The following is a 19,939-nucleotide window of genomic DNA, read 5'->3' as shown; positions in this document are numbered from 1 at the left end:
CGGCTAAATAAATAAATAAACAAAGCATGCAAGTGCTGGCACTTCCCATGGGTGTCAAAATATTTAGTTGACTGTTGCATAATTGTGTCTGGTTTATTCACGCAGTCCTTATCGGTATTGAATTAGTTCTGTAGTGATGTCTATGCATCTTGGGGTGTTATTTGCTGATGAGGATTTTAATATGTTCACTACTTTGAGTACATACCAGAAGGTAGGGCCTTTTAAACCCTGTGGTTGGCACTGGTCCCTAGGCTGTTTTCTAACCGGCTTCATCCTCTTTCCTTCAGCATCCTCCTTCCGTGGAAGGATGTACTTTAAGATGACTTCAGGGCCTCAGATGCTTTGCAATGCTTCCTCTTGCTCTATCGACTCACTTGACCATTCTGTTAGGTCTTCTAGAGAGGCAGTAAGGTGGCAGGTGAAAAAGAATCCAGGCCGGCCAGGTTGTGAAAGGCAGGTCTACTGTTTTCCACCCCTCCCTCTTCCCTCCCTCCCTCCCTCCCTACATCCCTCCCACACAGACAATCTCAGACTCTCCATTGCTCAACAGGTGGATGATGAAGGACCACCTAGGGTTTGGGAAGGTGAGACGCTGAACGCCTGGGAAATTGTGGGCAGCTGGGTAGGTGGTCTCCAGGGTGCCTGCCCTTAGATCTCATTGCCTAACCTAGGGCTTCTCACTGTCTGGCTGGGTCTAACATCAGCTTCCCAGGTTGATTTTGGGGTGGGCTCCATGTACAGTGGCAGAAAGCCCCCAGAGCTAGAAGGTGCTTTTACAGCAGGCATCTGAAGCGCCTAAAACATTATGCTCCTACTGAATTAACTAGAATCATTCAGTCCCTTTAAAACTAAACTCAGTAGCCACGCACATGAAAGTTCTCAATACTGGCTCCCTAGGTTTCTCTGCTATTGAACAGAGCTCTCACTTTTTCATCTTGAATCTGAGCCGGTGGGTATCTTTTGCTAACGCTAATATTTGAGACTTCTGGGAAGGGCAAAACCTGTTTCTGACTCATTTCTCTCTCTCTCTCTCTCTCTCTCTCTCTCTCTCTCTCTCTCTCTCTCTCTCTCTCTCTCTCTCTCTCTCTCTCTCTCTCTCTCTCCCTCTCTCCCCCACCCCCACTTCCCCGGAGACAGGGTTTCTCTGTGTAGCACAGGGTTTCTCTGTGTAGCTTTGGTGCCTGTACTGGATCTCGCTCTGTAGACCAGGCTGGCCTCAAACTCAGAGAGATCCGCCTGGCTGTACCTCCCAAGTGCTGGGAATAGACGTGTGCCACCACCACCCGGCCATTTCTCTTTTCTTTAAGGCGTACTTTTACTTACTTTTGCTGAAGCTGGCAAAGAGTTCCTGAGATTCAACATCTCTCTCTAACTCCCCGACACTTCACTTTTCATTTTTTCCACTTACTGATTTTAGGGTGTATGCTGTGTACACATGTCACGATGGTGTGTGTAAGTCAGATCACAATTTGGCAGGAGTCGGTTCTCTCTTTCCACCAGGTGGAGCAGGGTCATTATTCCTTGACATTTCTATTTAGAATTACTTTAGTGTTCTTGGCTGGGCTGAAAGACAAGTTGGTCCATTTCTTTAAAGGAGTGAACAAAGCAGTCTTCTTGACTGCCGAAGTTCAGAAAACCTTGACATGCACAGGGGTGGCAAACAAGCCCCTGTGAATGAGCACTGTGTGCTGTTGTGGCTGGGGCCAGCACTCTGGGTCGTCATGCTCACGTTGAGGGGCAGGCATTCCCGGGGTTCGGTGCTGGAACTGGGCCCCCTTGGTTGATAGAAGCTGTTTCAGTGGCTGGTCGTAGTTAAGCCAGCGAGGCTAGACTCATCCAGTCAGGAGCCTGTCTGGAGTGGAGAAGACCACGAGGGTTTGGGGTGCAGAATGGGTGGTGGGAGCAGCGCTGGTCGGGTGGGCCTGGGGCTGGAAGTGGGGTTCAGAGGGGAGGGGAGATGACCAGCTGGAGGTGGGGTGCACAGGGCTGGAGTAGCACTGGAAAGTGGAATATAGGGAGGTGGAAACCCGCTGGAGATGTGACGAAGAAGGGAGGGGAATGACTGCATGAGGGGGTTCACGGAGCTGAGACTTAAGGTGTCCGGGGGTGGTTGGTCCGGAGCGCAGATGGGTGGGGATGGAGCTGGAGGCCAGCGGGCCTACGGGGAGCCACCTCAGAGCAGCAGGGAGCCTAGGAGGAGGGCGGGCCCCGAGGAGGGGCGGAGACCAGGGGGCCAGGCAGCGGGCGGGCCTCGGGCGGGCGGGAAGTGGGTGGGGACCCGCGGGGCTCCGGGGACCTCGGCTGAGCTGCGCGCGCCTGTGTTGGCGCCGAGGCGAGATGAGCGGGGCAGGGTCCGCGGGCACGGCCCGGGGGCTGCGGGTAGAGGGGCTGCCGCCGCTACCCAAAAGCCTGAGCGGGCTGTTGCACTCGGCGGCGGGTGGCGCGGCGGGCGGCTGGCGGCACCTGGAGCGGCTGTACGCGCAGAAGTCGCGCATCCAGGACGAGCTGAGCCGAGGGGGCGCGGGCGGCGGCGGGGCGAGGACTTCGGGGACGCGGACCAAGCCCCCCAACCTGGACGCTGCGCTGGCGCTGTTGCGCAAGGAGATGGTAAGGACTAGGCGCCGTGGGTCCCGTCGAGGGACAGTCCCCTCTGGTCCCTGAAAGCCCGTGCTCCCCTCTCGGATTTCCCGTGGCTGGATATCCACGCTCAGGACTGCCTTAGATTCTGGGGTTCTCCAGGGCCAGGCCAGGGCGCGGCATGGTCTGCCTACCGGGTCCCAGGAGAAACAGGCTTCCTGTGAGCCTGCCGATCGGTGTGGACAGCAGATGGATGGCCGGGCCCCTCCCCGGCTGCCCGCCAGGAATCCGATTACCGGCACGGAAGCCGTGCTCCGGCCGGGTGAAGTCCTTACGTCTGGTCTCAAACAATGGGGTTTAGTTTTTCTCCGTCCTGCGAAGTGCAGTAGGTGTTCCTGGACCAGGACTCGCGATTCAGGGTGACGCCAGGGCAGGGATTTGGGCCACAGGGAGCCCTGTCCCAGCTTGCTTCCTGTGGCAGGCCAGGTAGGGAGGGACAGAGACATCCACCCAAGACTCTGCCCTCTTTCCTTTCCCCTAGTCCAAGATCCACTGGGCCAGGTAAATACTAAAGAAGTCTAATATAAGAAAACTTGTTTGTTTTCCTGAGAATAAATTTGCCAAAGTTAGAGGAGTTGACTCCTTTAATCATCCAGTGCGTTTTACATATGGTTTAGAAAAATGAGATTTCTGCTGCCTTTTTAAGTCTACCCTGCAAACTAAGACCTAATTGAATCCACTATGCAGTCTTTTTTTTCCCCTCCGAGATGGGGTTTCTCTGTGTAGCTTTGGAGCCTGTCCTGGATCTCTCTCTGTAGACCAGGACGGTCTCAAACTCACAGAGATCCTCCTGGTTCTGCCCTCACCCCCACCCTACTACTGGCATTAAAGGCGGGTGCCATGACTGCCAGGCCACTATGCAGTCGTAATGCTTTTTCATCATGGAAGTGATGTCTAATTCCCTCTGAAAGGATTTCCCGAGTTTCTTACAGTTCTTCTAAGTTCCAAACCACCCACCTTTCTTTATTAATAACCACTCCTCGGAGTCTAGCACATCCAGCAAATGGCATTTGATTAAATACATCCATACCTAGTGTGTTTACGGCTTGAACTTGGACATAGCATGAACCTCTGTGTGAAATAAGAAGACTGGCCCCTAGGTGTTGGAGGGTTTGTTTGTTTGTTTCTTGCATAAGATGCAGGATGACTTCTGGCTCTGAAGCTCTACTTTATAAACATGCCAGGGAGGCTGGGGAGCCCTGCTGCATTCCCGAAGGGATTTCCCAGGTCCCTCCTGATGTGACTAAAGTACAGAACCTTATAATTATGCCTTGGGCGGTAGCTCCGAAGCTCACCTGTAGGAAATGAGCGGCTGTCAGTCTGCCTGATAACAGTGTGAAAGGTAGGGTTTGGCGACAGGCCCCGACAGGCCCATTCAGAAAACCATCACAAGGATATTCAGTCTGTCTTGCAGCTCAAGAGACTTTCTGACCTGGGGGAACAGTGAGGTTTCTGCTACAACTCAGGTCTTGCTTAAACAAGAACCGGCTTTCATTTCCAGAGCCTCCTGCAGAATGTCTGTGTTGATCGATTTAATTTGAAGGCCGGAGGTCAAATCTGTGGTGGGGATATAATTCCATGTCGGGACAGGATGTGACAAGTGCCTGAGGGAAACACTGAGCATAGAAAGAGGGAGTGTCCCCCGGATGGAGTGAGGGGTTCTTCTCCATGGGGTTGCAGAGTCTGAGGTGGGAAGGCCTCAGGAGACAGCAGAGAGTGGAGCAGTGAGCCTCCAGCTTGGCTGCCCGGAATTTGAACAAGAGACGCTTAGGAGGGTGGCCGTGTGGCTATGGGAAGCGAGGGCCACAGGTCATCAGCAGGAGTAGAAACTTTGAGGTGTGCAACAGGAACAGCAGGCTCCTGGAAAACGCCCTGGGTGCACCTGGGAGTGATGGGCACAGTGGAAGCCAGCTTATTGGCAACAAACCCCCCAGAGTCACAAGAACTGCTAATGGGTCCTCAAAGCTGATAAGGAAAAAGTGAATCAAAAATGACTCAAGGTTTTTGTTTGTTTACTAAGGGGAAGTGTTTTGAAACAACAATTAAGAACCACAGTCCTAGAACTGGGACTATCGCTCAATGGCAGAGCTCTTGCCCCGCGCACGAGGCCTGCGTTAACTACTTTCGTCATTGCTCTGATAGAAGCGATATAAGGGAGGCTTTATCCCGGCTCCCTGTTGCAGGGTACAGTCTAGAGTGGCCAGGAAAGGATGCAGGCAGGGGCATGAGGCGGCTGGTGGCATTCTGTCTGCAGTCAGGATTCGAAGAGATGAATGCTGGTTCTCGGCTTGGTTTTCTCCTTTTCTTCAGCCTGGGATCCAAGGCCATGGCAAGATACCACCCATGGGTAGGATGGGTCTTCCCAGTTAATTAATTAACCTCAATTAACCCAATCTAGAAACTCCCTCAGAAATTTCCGGATGTTTCTCTCCTAGGTAGTTCAAGATCCTGTTGACAGTCAATATTAATCATTCCTGTGTTCAGGTTCAATATCAAGCAAATCTCCCCATATCACAGTTCAGCACACTGAGAGATGATTACTGCTAATAGTTTGAGATATGCAAATATTTTGGCTATATGTAAATATTCTGGTTGAACGTATACCCTGATGTGGCAGGGTGCACCTGTGACCTCACCAGTAGGGAAGTTGAGGAAGGAAGATTGTATGTTTGAGTGCAACCCTGGTTATACAACAAGCCCCTGTCTTAAAAAAACAAACAAAAGACAAGTGCTTTCTATACATTGTCTAACTCCTTGTGTTTTAGTTTTGTCTCTGTTCCTGGGATAATATACCCTCAAAAAACAACTTAAGGAAGAAATTATTCAGCCTACAATTCCAAGTTACAGTCTATCATTTTGGGATGTCAAAGCCATAAGAACCTGAAGCCATTAGTTAGTTCCAAGTAGAAAGAATGCATGCATGCATGCATGTTAGTGTTCAGGCCCCTACCCCCTCTACTTATATAGTTCAGGATCCTCTGCCTCGGGAATGGTATCCGCCCACAGTGGGCTGGGTTATCATATATTAATTACCACATCAATTAACATTCCAGACTATTCTCCAGATATTCCATCAGGCCAACCTAATCTAGACAATTTTTGAGACTTTCTTTTCAGGGGTTCTAAGTTGTGCTACACTGATAATTAGAATTAACCATCACACCTTGTAAATTCTTCAAGGAAGAGACACTCTACATGTATTTTATATTATTTTTCTTCCTCTTCCTCCTTCTTCCTTTTTGAGACAAGGTCTCACTATATAGCCCTTGGCTAGCCTGGAACTCACAGAAATCCACCTGCCTCTGCCTTCTGAGTGCTGGGATTAAAGATATTCACCACTACTCCCAGCTTATTTTCTTAAAAAATCTTTTAGATGTTACTGTTTTTAATTAAATGCATGAGTGTATGTATGCATGGGAGTATGTGTCCATGAGTGCAAGAACCCTTGGAGGCCAGAAGGAACTGGATTTACAGGTGGGTGTTGGGAACTGAACTTGGGCCCTCTGCCCGAGCAGTGTGAGTTGTTGGTCTCCAAGCCATCTCTCCAGATCCCAATTATATTTTCCAAAGTCAGCTGCTCCCAGCTTAACTCCCCCGAGTTCTCACCCTTCGTTGGGTCTGTGGGGCTCCACAGCCCTGCCTGATCATTGCACCGTCTGGTCTGTACAGGCAGTCACATGAAGCGCGAATACCTGGGTCACAGTGTATTTATGCCGCGGCTCAGTTTTGGAGGGCGCATTCTGCAAACATGTTTCTGTCACTGTGTATTGCTGGGTCTTCAGTGAGTGCAGAGGGTATATAGTGTGGCGGCGCTCTGTCGGTTCGGACCTTGTTAATGGGTCCAAAGGAAGTTTCTTACAGCATTGTGTTAGGGAGAGTGCTGTTGGGGGAGGGGACTCACGACATGCCATCCTTAGAGGAGTGTGCCCAACAGTTCAGATGCAGAGTCGGAGGGTGGAGGAGGAGAGCTGGTTGGAGCGGAGGGTGCAAGTGTCACCTCAAAGGCGGGACACTAATGATAAGAGTTAGGGGAGCTGCTACATGGACTGGAGAGGGCAGGAGCCCCTTGGGGCAGAGGCTCCGTCCGTGACTGGTTAACACTGTACTCTCCTCAGCGTTGTGCCTCCGATCCGTGTTACTTCCTGTTCTAGTAACCCCGTGTCTGTGAGATTCTGTCACTCTGAGTCCCTGTAGCCTCCAGGGAAGAGTCCATTTTGAGAGAGCCAAAGGTCACACCAGTGCTTATTGACTGTAAAAGCAATCACTTTTTAAAAATCCTTTTATTTATTGAGTTTTTATGGTGGTTTTGTTTTTGAGACCGTCTTACCATTAGCCCTGCCTGGCCTAGAACTCTCTTTTAGCGGTATTTATTTATATTATTATTTTTTGAGATGGGATCTCAAATAGCCCAGGTTCACTTTGAACTATGCGGCTAAGGTTGACCTTGACTCTTGTTTGCTTATTTTTTTTTTTAATCTTTAATTTTTTGAGATGGAGTCTTACTATGTAGGCCAGACTCACTGAGAACTTGAGGTCTCTGCCTCCCAAATGTGGGGGTTATAGGCATGCACCACGATGACACTCCGCCTGAAAAGGCCGTTTAAAAGCACTGTTCTAGGGCTGGGAAGATGGCCCACTGGGTATAAAGTGCTCGTGTGCAAGCATGAGGATCCGAGTTTGGATCACAGAAAAGCCAGACATGGCAGCGTGAACCTGTAATTCCAGCTCCAGGAGCAGAGACAAAAGAATCTCTGAAGCTCACTGGCCAGCCTGTCCAAAACAGTCAGCTCCAGGTTCAATGGGAGACTCTGTCTCAGAGATAAGCTAGACATGAAACTGAGGAGACATTGATGTTGCTTGCACAGCAGCGTGCGTGTGTGCGCGCACACACACACACACACACACACACACACACAGACACACACAGAGTTTGTTATGTTCTCAACAGAAAGGCAGAGTCACATTCTGGATGTTCACAGAGTGGGCATTTGTAAGATGCTGCAGAGGGCTAAGGGCAAACAGGAAATCTGGAGATGTGAGTGGATATGGGTGTCTCGACGCGGTCCAGACCGCTAGACTTTGACCTGTTTCCCTCCCTGTGGAGCAGCAGCACCTCAGGCTCCTGTTTACCGACTGAACTCCCGAGTGCTTCATCAGTTGCTCATGCTTCTTCTTCCCCGTCCAGTTAAAGCAGCCATCTGTTGCATGTAAATGTCAGAGGGCCCCAGCTCTTGGCACACTGGGCATCTTTCCATCTGCTGAGGCCTCCGAGGAGCAGGAGCCTAGGCAGTGGCTGCTGCATCTCAAGGATGCTGGTGCTTCCCATGCCTGCCCCTTTGTTCTGGGTCTCCGTCCCTGCCTTACTGAGGCTCTTAATGCTAGGTAGGGGGTGGGAGGCCTTGGAGGGACAACCATGACCCACTGCCGGTCACTCCAGCGAGCAGCAGCTGGGAGCTTTGAGGTTCCGCTCTTGGAGTGCCAGAGGAAGCTCCCTGTGGATTCCAGACTTCCATGATGCTGTGACAGAAACCACACGTGCAGACTGAGCCGGAAACCAGCCAGTCAGATCCATGCCCAATGCCAGTGCCAGCTGAGGCTTCAGACACGGTGCCTCCCTCCCACACTTGTTTCCATAAACGCCACTCATTGCTTCATTCCTTCCTCTGCTGGTCCCTGTCCCTGCAGACACGGGACACTGAGATGGTTGTTCTCAGGATGCAGGAGACAGAAATCCAGGCCTGCCTTCCAGAGCAACAGAAACTCACTAAGGCTTGTTCATTTTACTATTATTTGTTTACGTCTAAGTTTGTGTGTGTGTGTGTGTGCATATGTGTCATGTGCAAATATGTCTTGTTGTGCCTGTGGAGGGCAAAGGACTCTTTGCAGGAGTCAGTTCTCTCTTCCTACCATGTGGGTCCCAGGGATCTAAGTCAGGTCGTCAGCCTCGGCAAGAAGTATCCCTTACTCACTGAGCCATCTTGCCTGCCCAACCCTGTTCATTTTTATTGGCTCTGTTAGCGTCTTTGATTGGCTCTGAGAGCCACAGCTGCCTGGTCTTGCAGGCCTATATATTCTGAGTCTTGTATAAGGGATGAGAAGTGGCGTCCTTGATCAGAGGAGCAGACTTTTCCCTGTGACCATAGTACAGGTTAATCTATGGGAAACCAGGTCTGTTCCAGCCAGGAACAGGTCGACAAGACAGAAGAAGATGACTGAGGTACGTACTGAAGAGCAAGTGTGGAAAGAGGCTGTTGAAGCCAGGCCTGGTGGCTCATCCCTGTAAACTCATCACCCTGACATGGAGGCAGGAGGATCACTGCGAGTTTGAAGCTAGCCTGAGATACACCGTGAGGCCCTGTCTCCAAAAAGCAAATGAAAATCCAACTAGTGGTAGAAGGAAATAAACACCATCGAAGATAAATTACAGTGTTCAGCATCCTTTGTAACGGCTGATGTAAAAATGACTGTGCTGTGCCTAAAAGACCAGCAAAGACTTGACAGGAGGCTGGCGGTGGGGCCTCTCCTGCCTGGCTGGCAGAGGCTGGTGCACTTTGTTTTGGAGGTCAGTTTCACAATACCCATGGAGTTGAATCTGAAGCTGCCCTTCGGCCCCGTAACTTCATTTCCTTAAAAACTCTAAAACAGTGCTTTACAGAATGCAAGGGAAAACTGTGGCGCTGTTTTGTTCATGCGAGTGGGGGTACACTTCACGTGAGTCCACGTGGACGTTAGAGGACAGACCGCCTCGGGTGGTGGTCCTCAAGTGGCATCCACCGGCGTTTGTTCTTGACACAGGCTCTCTCACTGAAGAGGCGAGGGTGGCCGGCCATCCCAGGGGTCCTCCTTTCCAGGATTCTGTGTTTCTGACTCCTGGACCACAGCAGCTTTTTACACATAGGCTCTGGGCAGGTCTTTCTGCTTGCAAAGAGATGACTCTTGAGGAGTCATCCCTCAGCCCTTGCGTACTGGTTCTGAAGCCATGATAGGGACCTAGGACATGGGCAGTGTGACAGCTCTGACCCGTTTTTTACAGCTCCGTAGACCTGGGACTCAACGCTGGCTGGGCCCTCCTAGCTTGATTTGGGGATCCCTTTCCAGGCCCATCGCACCTCTGTTTTAACCTTGCTTCAGATTTGAGGCCTGAGGTTGGGGGTGGGATGGAAAGGACTCGTGAGTCTCCCGCCCCACCCCACCCCACCCCACCTCACCTCACCGACACTTGTGTCTTCTCCCACACTCGTCATTTTCAGAAACGCATCTTACAGATACCGTCACACGAGGGAATAGCAATTCTCCTGCATGGGTGTAATAGAGTTTGGCTGTTTGTCTTCCAGCCCAGTATTTTGTTCTGTTTTCTGGTTTTTCGAGACAGGGTTTCTCTGTGGAAACCTGGAGCAGCCCTGGCTGTCCTGGAACCTGCTTTGTAAACCAGTCTGGCCTCGAACTTACAGATGTGCCTGCCTCTGCCCCCCCCAGCCCCCACCCCCTTCAGGAGTGCTCTACCACTCCTGGCCTTTGGCCTTCAGTTGAGACTTAATATATTACCCAGGCTGACCTGTGAGTCACGATCATCTTGCCTCAGCCTCCTGAGTAGTTAGAATTGCAGGTACATACCACGGCACCCAACTGCAGAGCTGTTTTGTTTTAAACAAGTATTTATTTTAGGCTGGGTGGGGTAGTGCATGTCTTTAATCCCAGCACTTGGAGGCAGAGACAGGTGAGTTTGAGGCCAATCTGACCTACATAGCAAGTTCCAGGACATAGAAAGACCTTGTCCCAAAAAGTAAATAAAGAATGTCTATGTGTGTGTACCTGAGTGTGTGTGTGACATATGCACGCACCACCTGATTTGTGTGTGAGCATGTGTGTGAGCATGTGTGCATGCACTTGTGACTATGTCTATGGCGGCCAGAGGTTGACTTTACATGTCTTCCTGAGTCCCTTCCCACTTTATTTTGTGAGACAGGTTTCTCACTGAAGCTGGGGCTTGCTAATTTTGGCCAGACTAGCTGTTCTAGGCACCCTCCTGTCTCTGCCTACCCTGCTGGGATTACAGGTGTGCACCGCCACACCCAGCTTTTACTTGGGTTTTGGGGCTCGAACTCAGGTCAGCATGCTCTCGAGACAAGCTCTTTATCTACTGAGCCATCTCCTCATCCCTTGCACAATAACTTTTTAACCCTGACAAGGGACAGTGGGCGTCATCTCCTAGAGGTCTTTGTGTGACACTCACAGGCTAATACTCCCCCATCCCCTACCCTCACCTCCTACACCTGGCCAGGAATAAGAACATTTCTCTGTGTGTTTGTTTTGCTTTGAATCTTCACTGTAGTTGGGAAGAAGTTGCTTTCCTGATTAGTTTTGTAAATAGAGTAGTGTATCATTCCTGTTTTTTTTTTTTTTTTTGTTGTTGTTGTTGTCTGATTTTGACCCTTGAATGAGAAATAATTTACACTGTGGAGCTCAGGTAGACTGTGCTTGGCACACCATTGGGTGGAGGTTGGGGGTCCCACTGGTATAACTAGGTAACAAGCTAATTAAAACAAGGGACTTATTCCTAAAAGGTACTTTTTTTTTTTTTTTTTTTTTTTTTTTTGAGACAGGGTCTCATTATGTATCTATTTTGGGTTGGAACTCACTGTGTAGACCAGGCTGGCCTTGGACTCACAGAGATCCTCCTGCCTCTGCCTCTCCAGTGCTAGGATCAAAGGTATGTGTTGTTTTTAACTAAGTCTATCATTCGATTTTACCAATAAAGTCTCTGAAGCCAGATGCTGGGGTGAAAACCCGCTAGCTCAGAGAGGCAGAGAAAGCTGACCTTCCTCCTACACCGTTGTCATCACCGTCGCAGAAAAGGGGGCTTTCCCTACTCTGTCTCAAACAGAAAACTCCTCCAACCATATCTCCTCGCCTTCTGCTTCCTGTGCATCTCTCTCTTCCCAGCCTCCCAACTTCCCCTCACTCTCTATGGTCACTTCCAGTCAACTGGTTGCTTGCTCTGCCTCTTGATCTATGGTTGATTTGAACATAATCTCAGGGTTCACAATGTGATCAAATAAATATCCTGCAACAGGTGTGCACCACCACATATTAATAATGTCTTAATATTTTAATGTTTCGTTTTGAGTCAGCAAAAATTTCCTTTTTTCCTCCTAGTATTTTGTGTATGTGTGTGTGTACATCTTGTTTGTGAGTGTGCATGCTCCTGTGTGGAGGCCAGAGGCTAAAGGATACCATTAGGTGTCTTCCTTTGGTTCTCTCCACCCTGTGTTTTGAGATATGGTCTCTCACTGAACCTGAGATTCACTGATTTGGGTGGAATGACTCCAGTGAGCTCTAGGCATCCCACTCTGTCTTCTCGGCGCTGGGGTTATATTACAGGGGTGATGCTGCTCACAGATAGCCACCTGCCTCAGCCTCCCGAGTGCTGAGACTAAAGCTGTGCACCACCACACCTGGCTATGGCTGGCTTTTAAAAGTGTGGGTTTGGGGGATCATTTTTGCATGGCAAGCACTTTACAGACTGAGCCATCTCCCTAGACCCAAAAGATTCCTCTGGACAGAGGATGGTGGTGAGCACCTGTCACTCAAGCACTTGGGAGGCAGAAACAGGAGGATCAGGGGTTCAAGGTCATCTTTGCTGTAAGTTGAGTTGAGGCCAGCCAGGGCTCCATGAGAACCAGTCTAAAGAAAGAAAAGCTTCTAGGCCTCTTTTTTTTTTTTTGGTTTTTCGAGACAGGGTTTCTCTGCGTAGCTTTGCGCCTTTCCTGGCGCTCACTTGGTAGCCCAGGCTGGCCTTGAACTCACAGAGATCCGCCTGGCTCTGCCTCCCGAGTGCTGGGATTAAAGGCATGCGCCACCACCGCCCAGCAGCTTCTAGGCCTCTTAAGCCCCAGCCACCTAGTGATGACCCCCACCCCAGCCTCAGTGAGTTTCTGGGACTCTAGTGACCCTCAGCCCAGCAGGGAGCCACCATCCTGTCTGAGACGATTCCTGCAACTGAGCCTATTGTTAAATTCCCCTAGAGCAGTGGTTCTGAACCTTCCTAACGCTGCGACCCTTTAATACAGTTCCTCATGTTGTGGTGACTCCCAACCATGAAATTTTATATATATTTAGCCACTTCATAACTGTAATGATCTGATATGCAACCCTAAAGGGGTCAAGACCCACAGGCTGAGCACTGCTGCCCTAGTGAAAGGCTGCAGGTTCTGGCAGCAGGGGGGTGAGGAGAGAGAATGGCAGAGAGGAAGCAGGCAGCCCAGGCAGAGGAGGGGAGGATAAGCAGCTTGTGGGGACTGAGCTGGCCCTCATCATCATGTCCTACTGTGAGTCACAATAAAGGATGGGAAACCACAGGGGCTGAGGTGACTATGATTTGTGGAAATGAGCCTAAAGTTTTCAAAATGCCTCCAGAAGAAAGCTGTCCTTTCAAAATCCTACAGAGTTGTGCTTCAGGGACACGTGGGTGGGTGTTTTGGGCTTGCTAATGGGTAAGGATGGGGATAATTCCTTAGCACTTCTTTCCTGGAAGGGCCAGTTGCTCTTGCCCATGGGGTGACTTCATTATGTCCTGTAGTTCAGTCCTGGGGCATGCTCTCCTCCTTGTCCTCATCCAGACCCCTTAGTAAAGAGCCTTCTGGAGGAGCCCGGGCTGGCCCACTGTGCCCCTCGCTGTAAGCACACAGCATGCCTGTCCAGCCATGGCCTCTGGGTTCCCACTCTAACATGACCCTATACCCGGACAGATCTTTGTATTCATTCAGTCATTGAGAACCAGCTATGCTGAAGACTACCTGTGCTGGCTAGAATGTCACTGTCACTCATCTCTTATACTTAAGGAAAATTCTGCCTAGTGGGGGGAAGTTAGCCTGGTGCCTGCAGCAGTTGTTCTGAGGAGCTGAGGCAGGTGTGATCATGTACTACTGTATTTAGGTAAAATCCTTGCCTGTGCACTGGGCACGTGTTTGGCTGTGTAACAGGTGTGTCAGGACCATGCTGTGTCTCTAGGCGGGTCAGGTGTTTCTAGGCCAGTGTCACACCCAATGACAGGGCAGCTCTGTGAATCATCCCTGTGTGCCAGTGCAGGGAGGTCCTTTCAGATTCTCCACTTACCACCGAGTGCTGGGCACGTCCTCGGGTATCCAGGAAGACTTCACTTGGAAAAACCCGGCACCATGAGTCTTGGGTGACATGGGATCATGACCTTGTCATCCAGCAGTTTCAGAGGCACAGAGCTGAGGCTTTTGTCTCCCCCTGGACTGACCCCTCGGGCCCCCAGAGGGTGAACATTACTGTCTGCTCAGGGCTCCTTCGGCCTTCCTGGGGTCTGTTCTTGACATGAGAAGTAATCTTGGCGTCTTTCACTTGATGGTAAGGCAGTGACTGGGTAGGAGACACATGTCATAGGAGCCTCTTCTTAGATACTTGAAGCAAGCACAGGTATGAGTCTTGGAAGGTGTGGCTTTATCAAAGATAAATTTGAGAGCAGACAGGCGTATTTGACTGACTTAGTCAGAACCTTGAGCCGTGGAGGTTGTGTTCATATCTGCAATAGAATCTTGGAACATAGGAGCCATGCACAGGAAGGATTTGGCCAGAACATCCCAATGAAAACAGCCAACAGGCTGTTTTGTCCTCTGATGCTATCACTGTGTAGCTCAGGCTGGCCTCAAACTCACAATCCTCCTGCCTCAGCTTCCCATGGGATGTCAGCCATGCTCTACCATGCCTGACTTGGCTGTTTGCTCTTTTTAGGCCAGAGGGTGTGGTCTGCCTTCAGATATCTAAAGTGTGGTTAGGAAAGAGTGACATTAGGTCTGTTTGCATGTGGGGTGGTCACACCTAGGGTTGGGCTCTCCAGGCTGGACGCTGGAGAGGCTGTGACTTTGTGTAATAAGGTTACATCTGATTGACATCCTCCTTGAGCCTGACGTTAGCATCCTAGGTCTGGGCCTACTGGAGTCTTTCTCTTTCCTTGGGCCATTATTTTTGTTTGTTTGTTTGTTTGTTTGTTTTTTGAGACAGGGGTTCATAGCATGAATCTTAAAAGTTCTTATTAATAAAATCAAACCTGAGGCCAGTTATTGGGGTGAACGCTAGAAGATCAGAGAAGCAGAACAAGTCACAGCTTCCTCATCTTGCCAGTTCCTCAGCTGATCCTGTTTCCTTAGATTGGAAGCGTCTGAGTCCTCATCCAGAAATGAATCTCAGCTGAACTGCTGCTCCAAAGCCTGAAACCTTAACCAGCTAAAAGCTTCTAGTTTCTGGTCTTCACGCCTTGTATATCTTTCCTTTCTACCATCACTCCCTGAGATTAAAGGCTTGCTTTCTGGGATTAAAAGCATGAGTCACCACGCTTGGCTGTATCCTTGAACAGATGGATTTCTGCCTCTCAAATGCTAGGATTAAAGGTGTGTGTGCCACCATTCTCTAGCCTTTGTATCTAGTAGCTGTTCTGTCTCTGACCCTAGATAAGTTTATTAGGGTGCACAATATTTTGGGGAACACAATACCACCTCTGTGTAGCTTTGCTTCTTTCCTGGATCTCGCTCTGTAGACCAGGCTGGCCTCGAACTCACAGAGATCCGCCTGGCTCTGCCTCCCGAGTGCTGGGATTAAAGGCGTGCGCCACCATCGCCCGGCTTCCCTGGGCCATTCTGGTGGTAACTTTCATCTTGTCTGACCCGGGTGGCTGCTGTGCGGGAAGCAGGAGGTGCTTTTTCAAGCTGCTAACACGGTGCTTGGCCTGTTAAAGGCTGAGGTGTGCAGGCTCCCTGGCAGTTCTGAGCATCATCCCCTCCCTGGGTTTAGGTTTGACGGAACCCAGGCTTTTCCGGACCTGGCTGCTTCTCGCCATAGGGCAGGCGGGAGGGAGAGAGGAAGGTGAGGCTGAACAATTGCTGCCTGCCATTCCCACACATTCCTTGTCCCCTGCCACTTGTTTTTGTGAACTGTCCAGCAGGTTGGTATAAGGCTGCATCTTCAGTTCCTAGTTCATTGTCTTGGCGGACGGATCACATCAGGCCCTGTCTAGAAGAGAGTGTCTGAACTCTGCCCTGCCTGGAAAACCCTGAGGCAGATGGGGTTGCTTACAAGTGTGCCATGCCACACTGACCAGTGAGATCCTGTCCCTGGCTGGGGGAAATCTGCTGCCTGAGAACAACAGATGTGGGAGCTTGCCAGGGTTGCAAGGAAGTCATGTGTGGGTCTTCTCTGAGTGTGGTTGTGGGAAGCCGTAATGTCTCCGGGACCTGGCATCCACAATGAAACCGGCTGAGGTGCCCAGAACATGCCCCGCTGTTGCTTCATTGGGTGTGTCTGGAGCGCCAGGGCAAATTCAGGCTGGGCTCACTGCCCCCAGGTATGGACTCACCCACTCAGGTCTGAGGTATGGCATGACACAGTGGGAGCACGTGTCCACCTGGATTGGAATTCCACAGCGTCCCATTGATGCTGCCTGCCTTAAGCCTTCCTGAGGGAAGGAACGTGCTAGCCCAGGCAGATTTCTAGTGGGGTGTTCAACTAAAATTCGACGTTAGCACTGACTTAGCTTGTCCCCTCCCTCAAGGTCGGCCTCCGGCAGCTCGACATGTCCTTGCTCTGCCAGCTGTACAGCCTCTACGAGTCCATTCAGGAGTACAAGGGAGCTTGCCAGGCCGCCTCCAGCCTGGACTGCACCTATGCACTGGAGAATGGCTTCTTCGACGACGACGAGGAGGAGGACTTCCAGGAGCAGGGCTCTCTCCAAGAAGACCAGGGCCGAGGCCCTCCCCGGGACTTGTCGCTGCCCGTTACCCATCTCTCCAACAGTGACTGGATTCTGGAGTCCATCTAGCACCTCTGGAGTCTATCAGCACAGACAGACGGGCAGCATCTGTTTCTCTTCTTGCAGGACAGTACGTCAGCCTCTTCCTGGTGGACAGTCCACGGGCGTGTGGGAACATGTGCCGCTAGTTTAACTTGTGGGTGGGTGTGGAGTTTGTTGACAAGCGGGACAGCCTGCTTAGTTGGCCGCAGGGTCTTCCCAGATGACCTAGGGGTACGTTACAATATCCTTGACGCCTTTAGTAACACCTGTCGGAAGCTGTGACGAAAGGGTTCCACGTGGAAAGCCTTCGTGGGCACTTTGGGTGAGGTTGCTCTGAGCCCGCTTCTTTGTAGATGGCAGGTGTGTTATGTCCTCTCCAGTTTAAGAGGGCCACACTGGCATGTGAAATATGAAAGCCACCATTTCCCTGCCCAGAGGCCCCAAGGCAGTCTGCATCGTTTCTTGCTGCCACTGAGCTGTTAGCTTCTTTGCTCAGATTTATTTGGAAGTGGCATCGCTGATTCATGAGAGCTTTCCAGGAGGAGGAAATATTCTGCCACTCTGGTCAATTTGCTTTTCTGCAACTACCAAAATTGATATCAGGCATAGGTAGAGGGAAAAGACATGAATGAATATACATTGAATGGAGAGAGAAAACAAACCTGGGACAATATTTGTATCGCTCACCATAAGTGAGTGACTGTTTATGGCTACAGACCTGATTGTAAACTTCCAAGCAGTAGTTACCTGCAGCCTTAATAATATTTATTAAAACACTTCATAAGAGCATCACACTGTAGGCAAAACATGGATACAATGCTCAACTGTCTCTTGTGTATCATTTTGTTCGGGGGTCTGGGGATGTGGTTCAGTGGATCCAGTGAGTCCCTAGCATGTATGAGGACCTTAGTATCATGTCAACTGGGCATGATGGTGTATGCCTATAATCCCAGGACTGAGGTGGAGGTAGGAGGATCAGAGGTTCAAGGTCACCCTTGGCAACACAGAGAGTTTAGGGCCATTCTGGGCTGTCCTTTCTCAAAACAGAAATTGTATTGAGTTCAGACTTAAAACCTGCATGTGAGTCCAATATAACGCATAATAAAAGAAACTTAGGACTTCTTTGGCCACTAAATGAATTTCAGAAGATACATTTATTTTATTTCTCTGTTAAGTTTGGACAGTCATTTCATTGGTACCAGGCCACATTTACAGCAAGATTTTACCTTGTTTCTCACATCATGCCAAGCTCCTTGGTCCTCTTCTAGTGACAAGTCTGCTCATGAGTGCCCTCTTGAGGCCAACAAGGGGAAGTACAATGTAGCAATTGTGGGACCTTTTCCTGGGGAGTTAAAAGCATCTACTCACCCCAAACAGGACACCAGTGACAAACCAAAGCAAGGCTTACACAAAAGTCTGACCTGGCAAACTGATGAGCTTATTCATGTTACTTACTGGAGTGTGAGTGATCCCCAAACAGCTACATCATCCAAAGTCCCCCTCCAGGACGGTTGATGACCTCCCCATAGCTGTGTAGAGGAAGGTCCTCTATTCCCCCCCCCACCCCGCCCCCGGCAGCTAACCTCTTACACTCTACACACTCTCTCACCTCCAAGACCAGACCAGGAGCCCAGACGCTGCTGGGACAGAATTCCACATTGCTGGGAGAGCTTTATAGAATCTCAGGGGAGGGTCATTAGACGCCCCCTGTGAAGGATCCTGAGGCTCCCTTTTGGGTGTTACAGCTGCTCTGGTCCAGGTAAGAACGGCTGCTGTGTTCGGAGGACAGTGTGCTGGTTAGTTTGTCAACACGAGCTTGAGGCGTCTTGGAAGAGGGAATGTCAGTTGAGGAATTTTCTCCATCAGACTGACCTGCAGGCATATCTGGGGTGCTTCTTGATGGATGACTGATATGGGAGGGCCCAGCCTCCTGCGAGTGGTGCCACCCTGAGCAGGTGGTCCTGAACAGTATAAGAAACGTAGCTGATGGAGTCCGAGGGGTCAAGCCAGTAGGCGGCCTTCTCCCAGGCTCTGTGCGTCCTGACGGTGGATTATAATAAAGTGTAAGAAGTGTGAACCCTTTCCTCTCCCGAGTTGTTCTTGATCGGTGTTTTACCACAGCAACAGAGAGCCAACTAGGACAGGCTGCATCCAGTTACACAACAACCCAAGCATTCCCCCGTCTGCACTGTAAGAAACTAGGTTAAGACGGAGGAAGACAGGTGTCTCGGCTCAGCATCTCTGTTAGCAGCAAAGGGAAGGGGGTCGGTGAGTTGCCAGCAGCCTGTGACAGAATGGTTCAGACAGGACAAGAGATTGGAAGCAGAAAATCTGGTCACCTGCAGGTACCCCGCTTCCGGGCTAAGTCCTGCTTAGCTATGAGATAACCCTAGGTTGGCTGCTCTCAGCCCTGATTGCCTTAAGGTCACTTGGAGAGCTTTGGAAGACCTCCAGCAGCAGTGCCCCACCCCAAGTCTGGATCTTAGATGCTGGAGGGTCTGAGCCCGTTAGCAGATGGGAGGTATAGGTCAGTAAAGGCACTTTCCACTGTGTACCTCTCTATTAAAAACGATCTGGTTTATCTATAACCCCCCCCAATTACCTACAGCTGCCTTATAAAAATTCACACGACACAATAAAATTGCTTTTTGATGCATTTTGTTTGCTTTTTTTGGTTGTTTTTTTTTTTTTTTTTTTTTTTAAGTGAGTTGACAAGTTAGGACAAAGCAGGGCAGATAACATGAAGCCAGACTTTGGAAAATGGCCACACTGCAGGATGCAGGACAAGGCATCCTGTTTGTTTTAGGATGCATAGGGCAGCTCTGACCTTGATTCCAATCCAAGTCCAGAGTGAGTGAGCGAGTGAGTGAGAAAGCACTACAGAGCAGGTGCCTCTTCCTCCCAAGTGTGTCCACCCAAGTGTGTCCGCCCAAGAGTGTCCACACAAGGCGACTTCTGGGAAGAGCAGGAATGGTTGTTTTCTTGGTTGGGATTTTGATCAAGGTCTCACTCTGTTGCTCAGGCTGGCCTTGGACTCATGGCATTCCTCCTGCCTCAGCTGCCCTGGTGGATGGGCACAGCTAGTCACATGGGATTTTGCAGCAGGTGGAAACAGCCTCCCAAAGCTGTCTGAAGGCAGAGCCTCAGGAGTTTGTATCTGAAGCACGTGTGGAGAGGGCCTTGATGGAACTGCTCAATAACTTTGAAATGGGATTACTTGGTATTACCTAGGTGGGGAATGCCACCAGTGGTACTTTATAAGGAGGGTAGAGGGCCACTTGACTGAGACTAGTGATGCTGGCCAGGTACAAGCCAGGGAGTGTGCACAGCAGCTGTCTCTACAGCAGGGTTCCCCTTAGCACCTCCAGGGGACGCACAGCTTGTGTGTGTGTGTGTGTGTGTGTGTGTGTGTGTGTGTGTGTGTGTGTGTAGTGACACACAAGAAACTGCTTAGGCTCCCTGTCTGCCTTCCTTATGCAGGAATGAGCATGT

The 19,939-nt window shown here is 50.3% G+C and overlaps 1 protein-coding gene across 1 annotated transcript; it reads left to right on the top strand.

Annotated features, from left to right (window-relative positions):
* The first annotated feature begins 2,288 nt into the window (after window positions 1-2,288).
* On the top strand, window positions 2,289-17,582 carry Fam89a (family with sequence similarity 89 member A). The gene is made up of 2 exons (XM_006992818.4): window positions 2,289-2,607; window positions 16,208-17,582. The coding sequence occupies exons 1-2, from the start codon at window positions 2,338-2,340 to the stop codon at window positions 16,472-16,474; spliced, it is 537 nt and encodes a 178-aa protein (XP_006992880.1). The 5' UTR covers window positions 2,289-2,337; the 3' UTR covers window positions 16,475-17,582.
* Window positions 17,583-19,939: the final 2,357 nt, after the last annotated feature.

The sequence above is a fragment of the Peromyscus maniculatus genome, chromosome 5 (assembly GCF_049852395.1).
Source record: "Peromyscus maniculatus bairdii isolate BWxNUB_F1_BW_parent chromosome 5, HU_Pman_BW_mat_3.1, whole genome shotgun sequence".
Lineage (NCBI taxonomy): Eukaryota > Metazoa > Chordata > Mammalia > Rodentia > Cricetidae > Peromyscus > Peromyscus maniculatus.
The sequence above is the reverse complement of the archived record's forward strand: the minus strand, read 5'-3'. Positions and strand labels throughout refer to the sequence as shown.

Bases quoted from the DNA above. Each gene is read 5' to 3' on its own strand.
- Fam89a (XM_006992818.4), top strand. From the start codon at position 2,338: ATGAGCGGGGCAGGGTCCGCGGGCACGGCCCGGGGGCTGCGGGTAGAG. The intron at 2,608-16,207 runs GTAAGGACTAGG...CCCTCCCTCAAG, and splicing joins CGCTGTTGCGCAAGGAGATG to GTCGGCCTCCGGCAGCTCGA.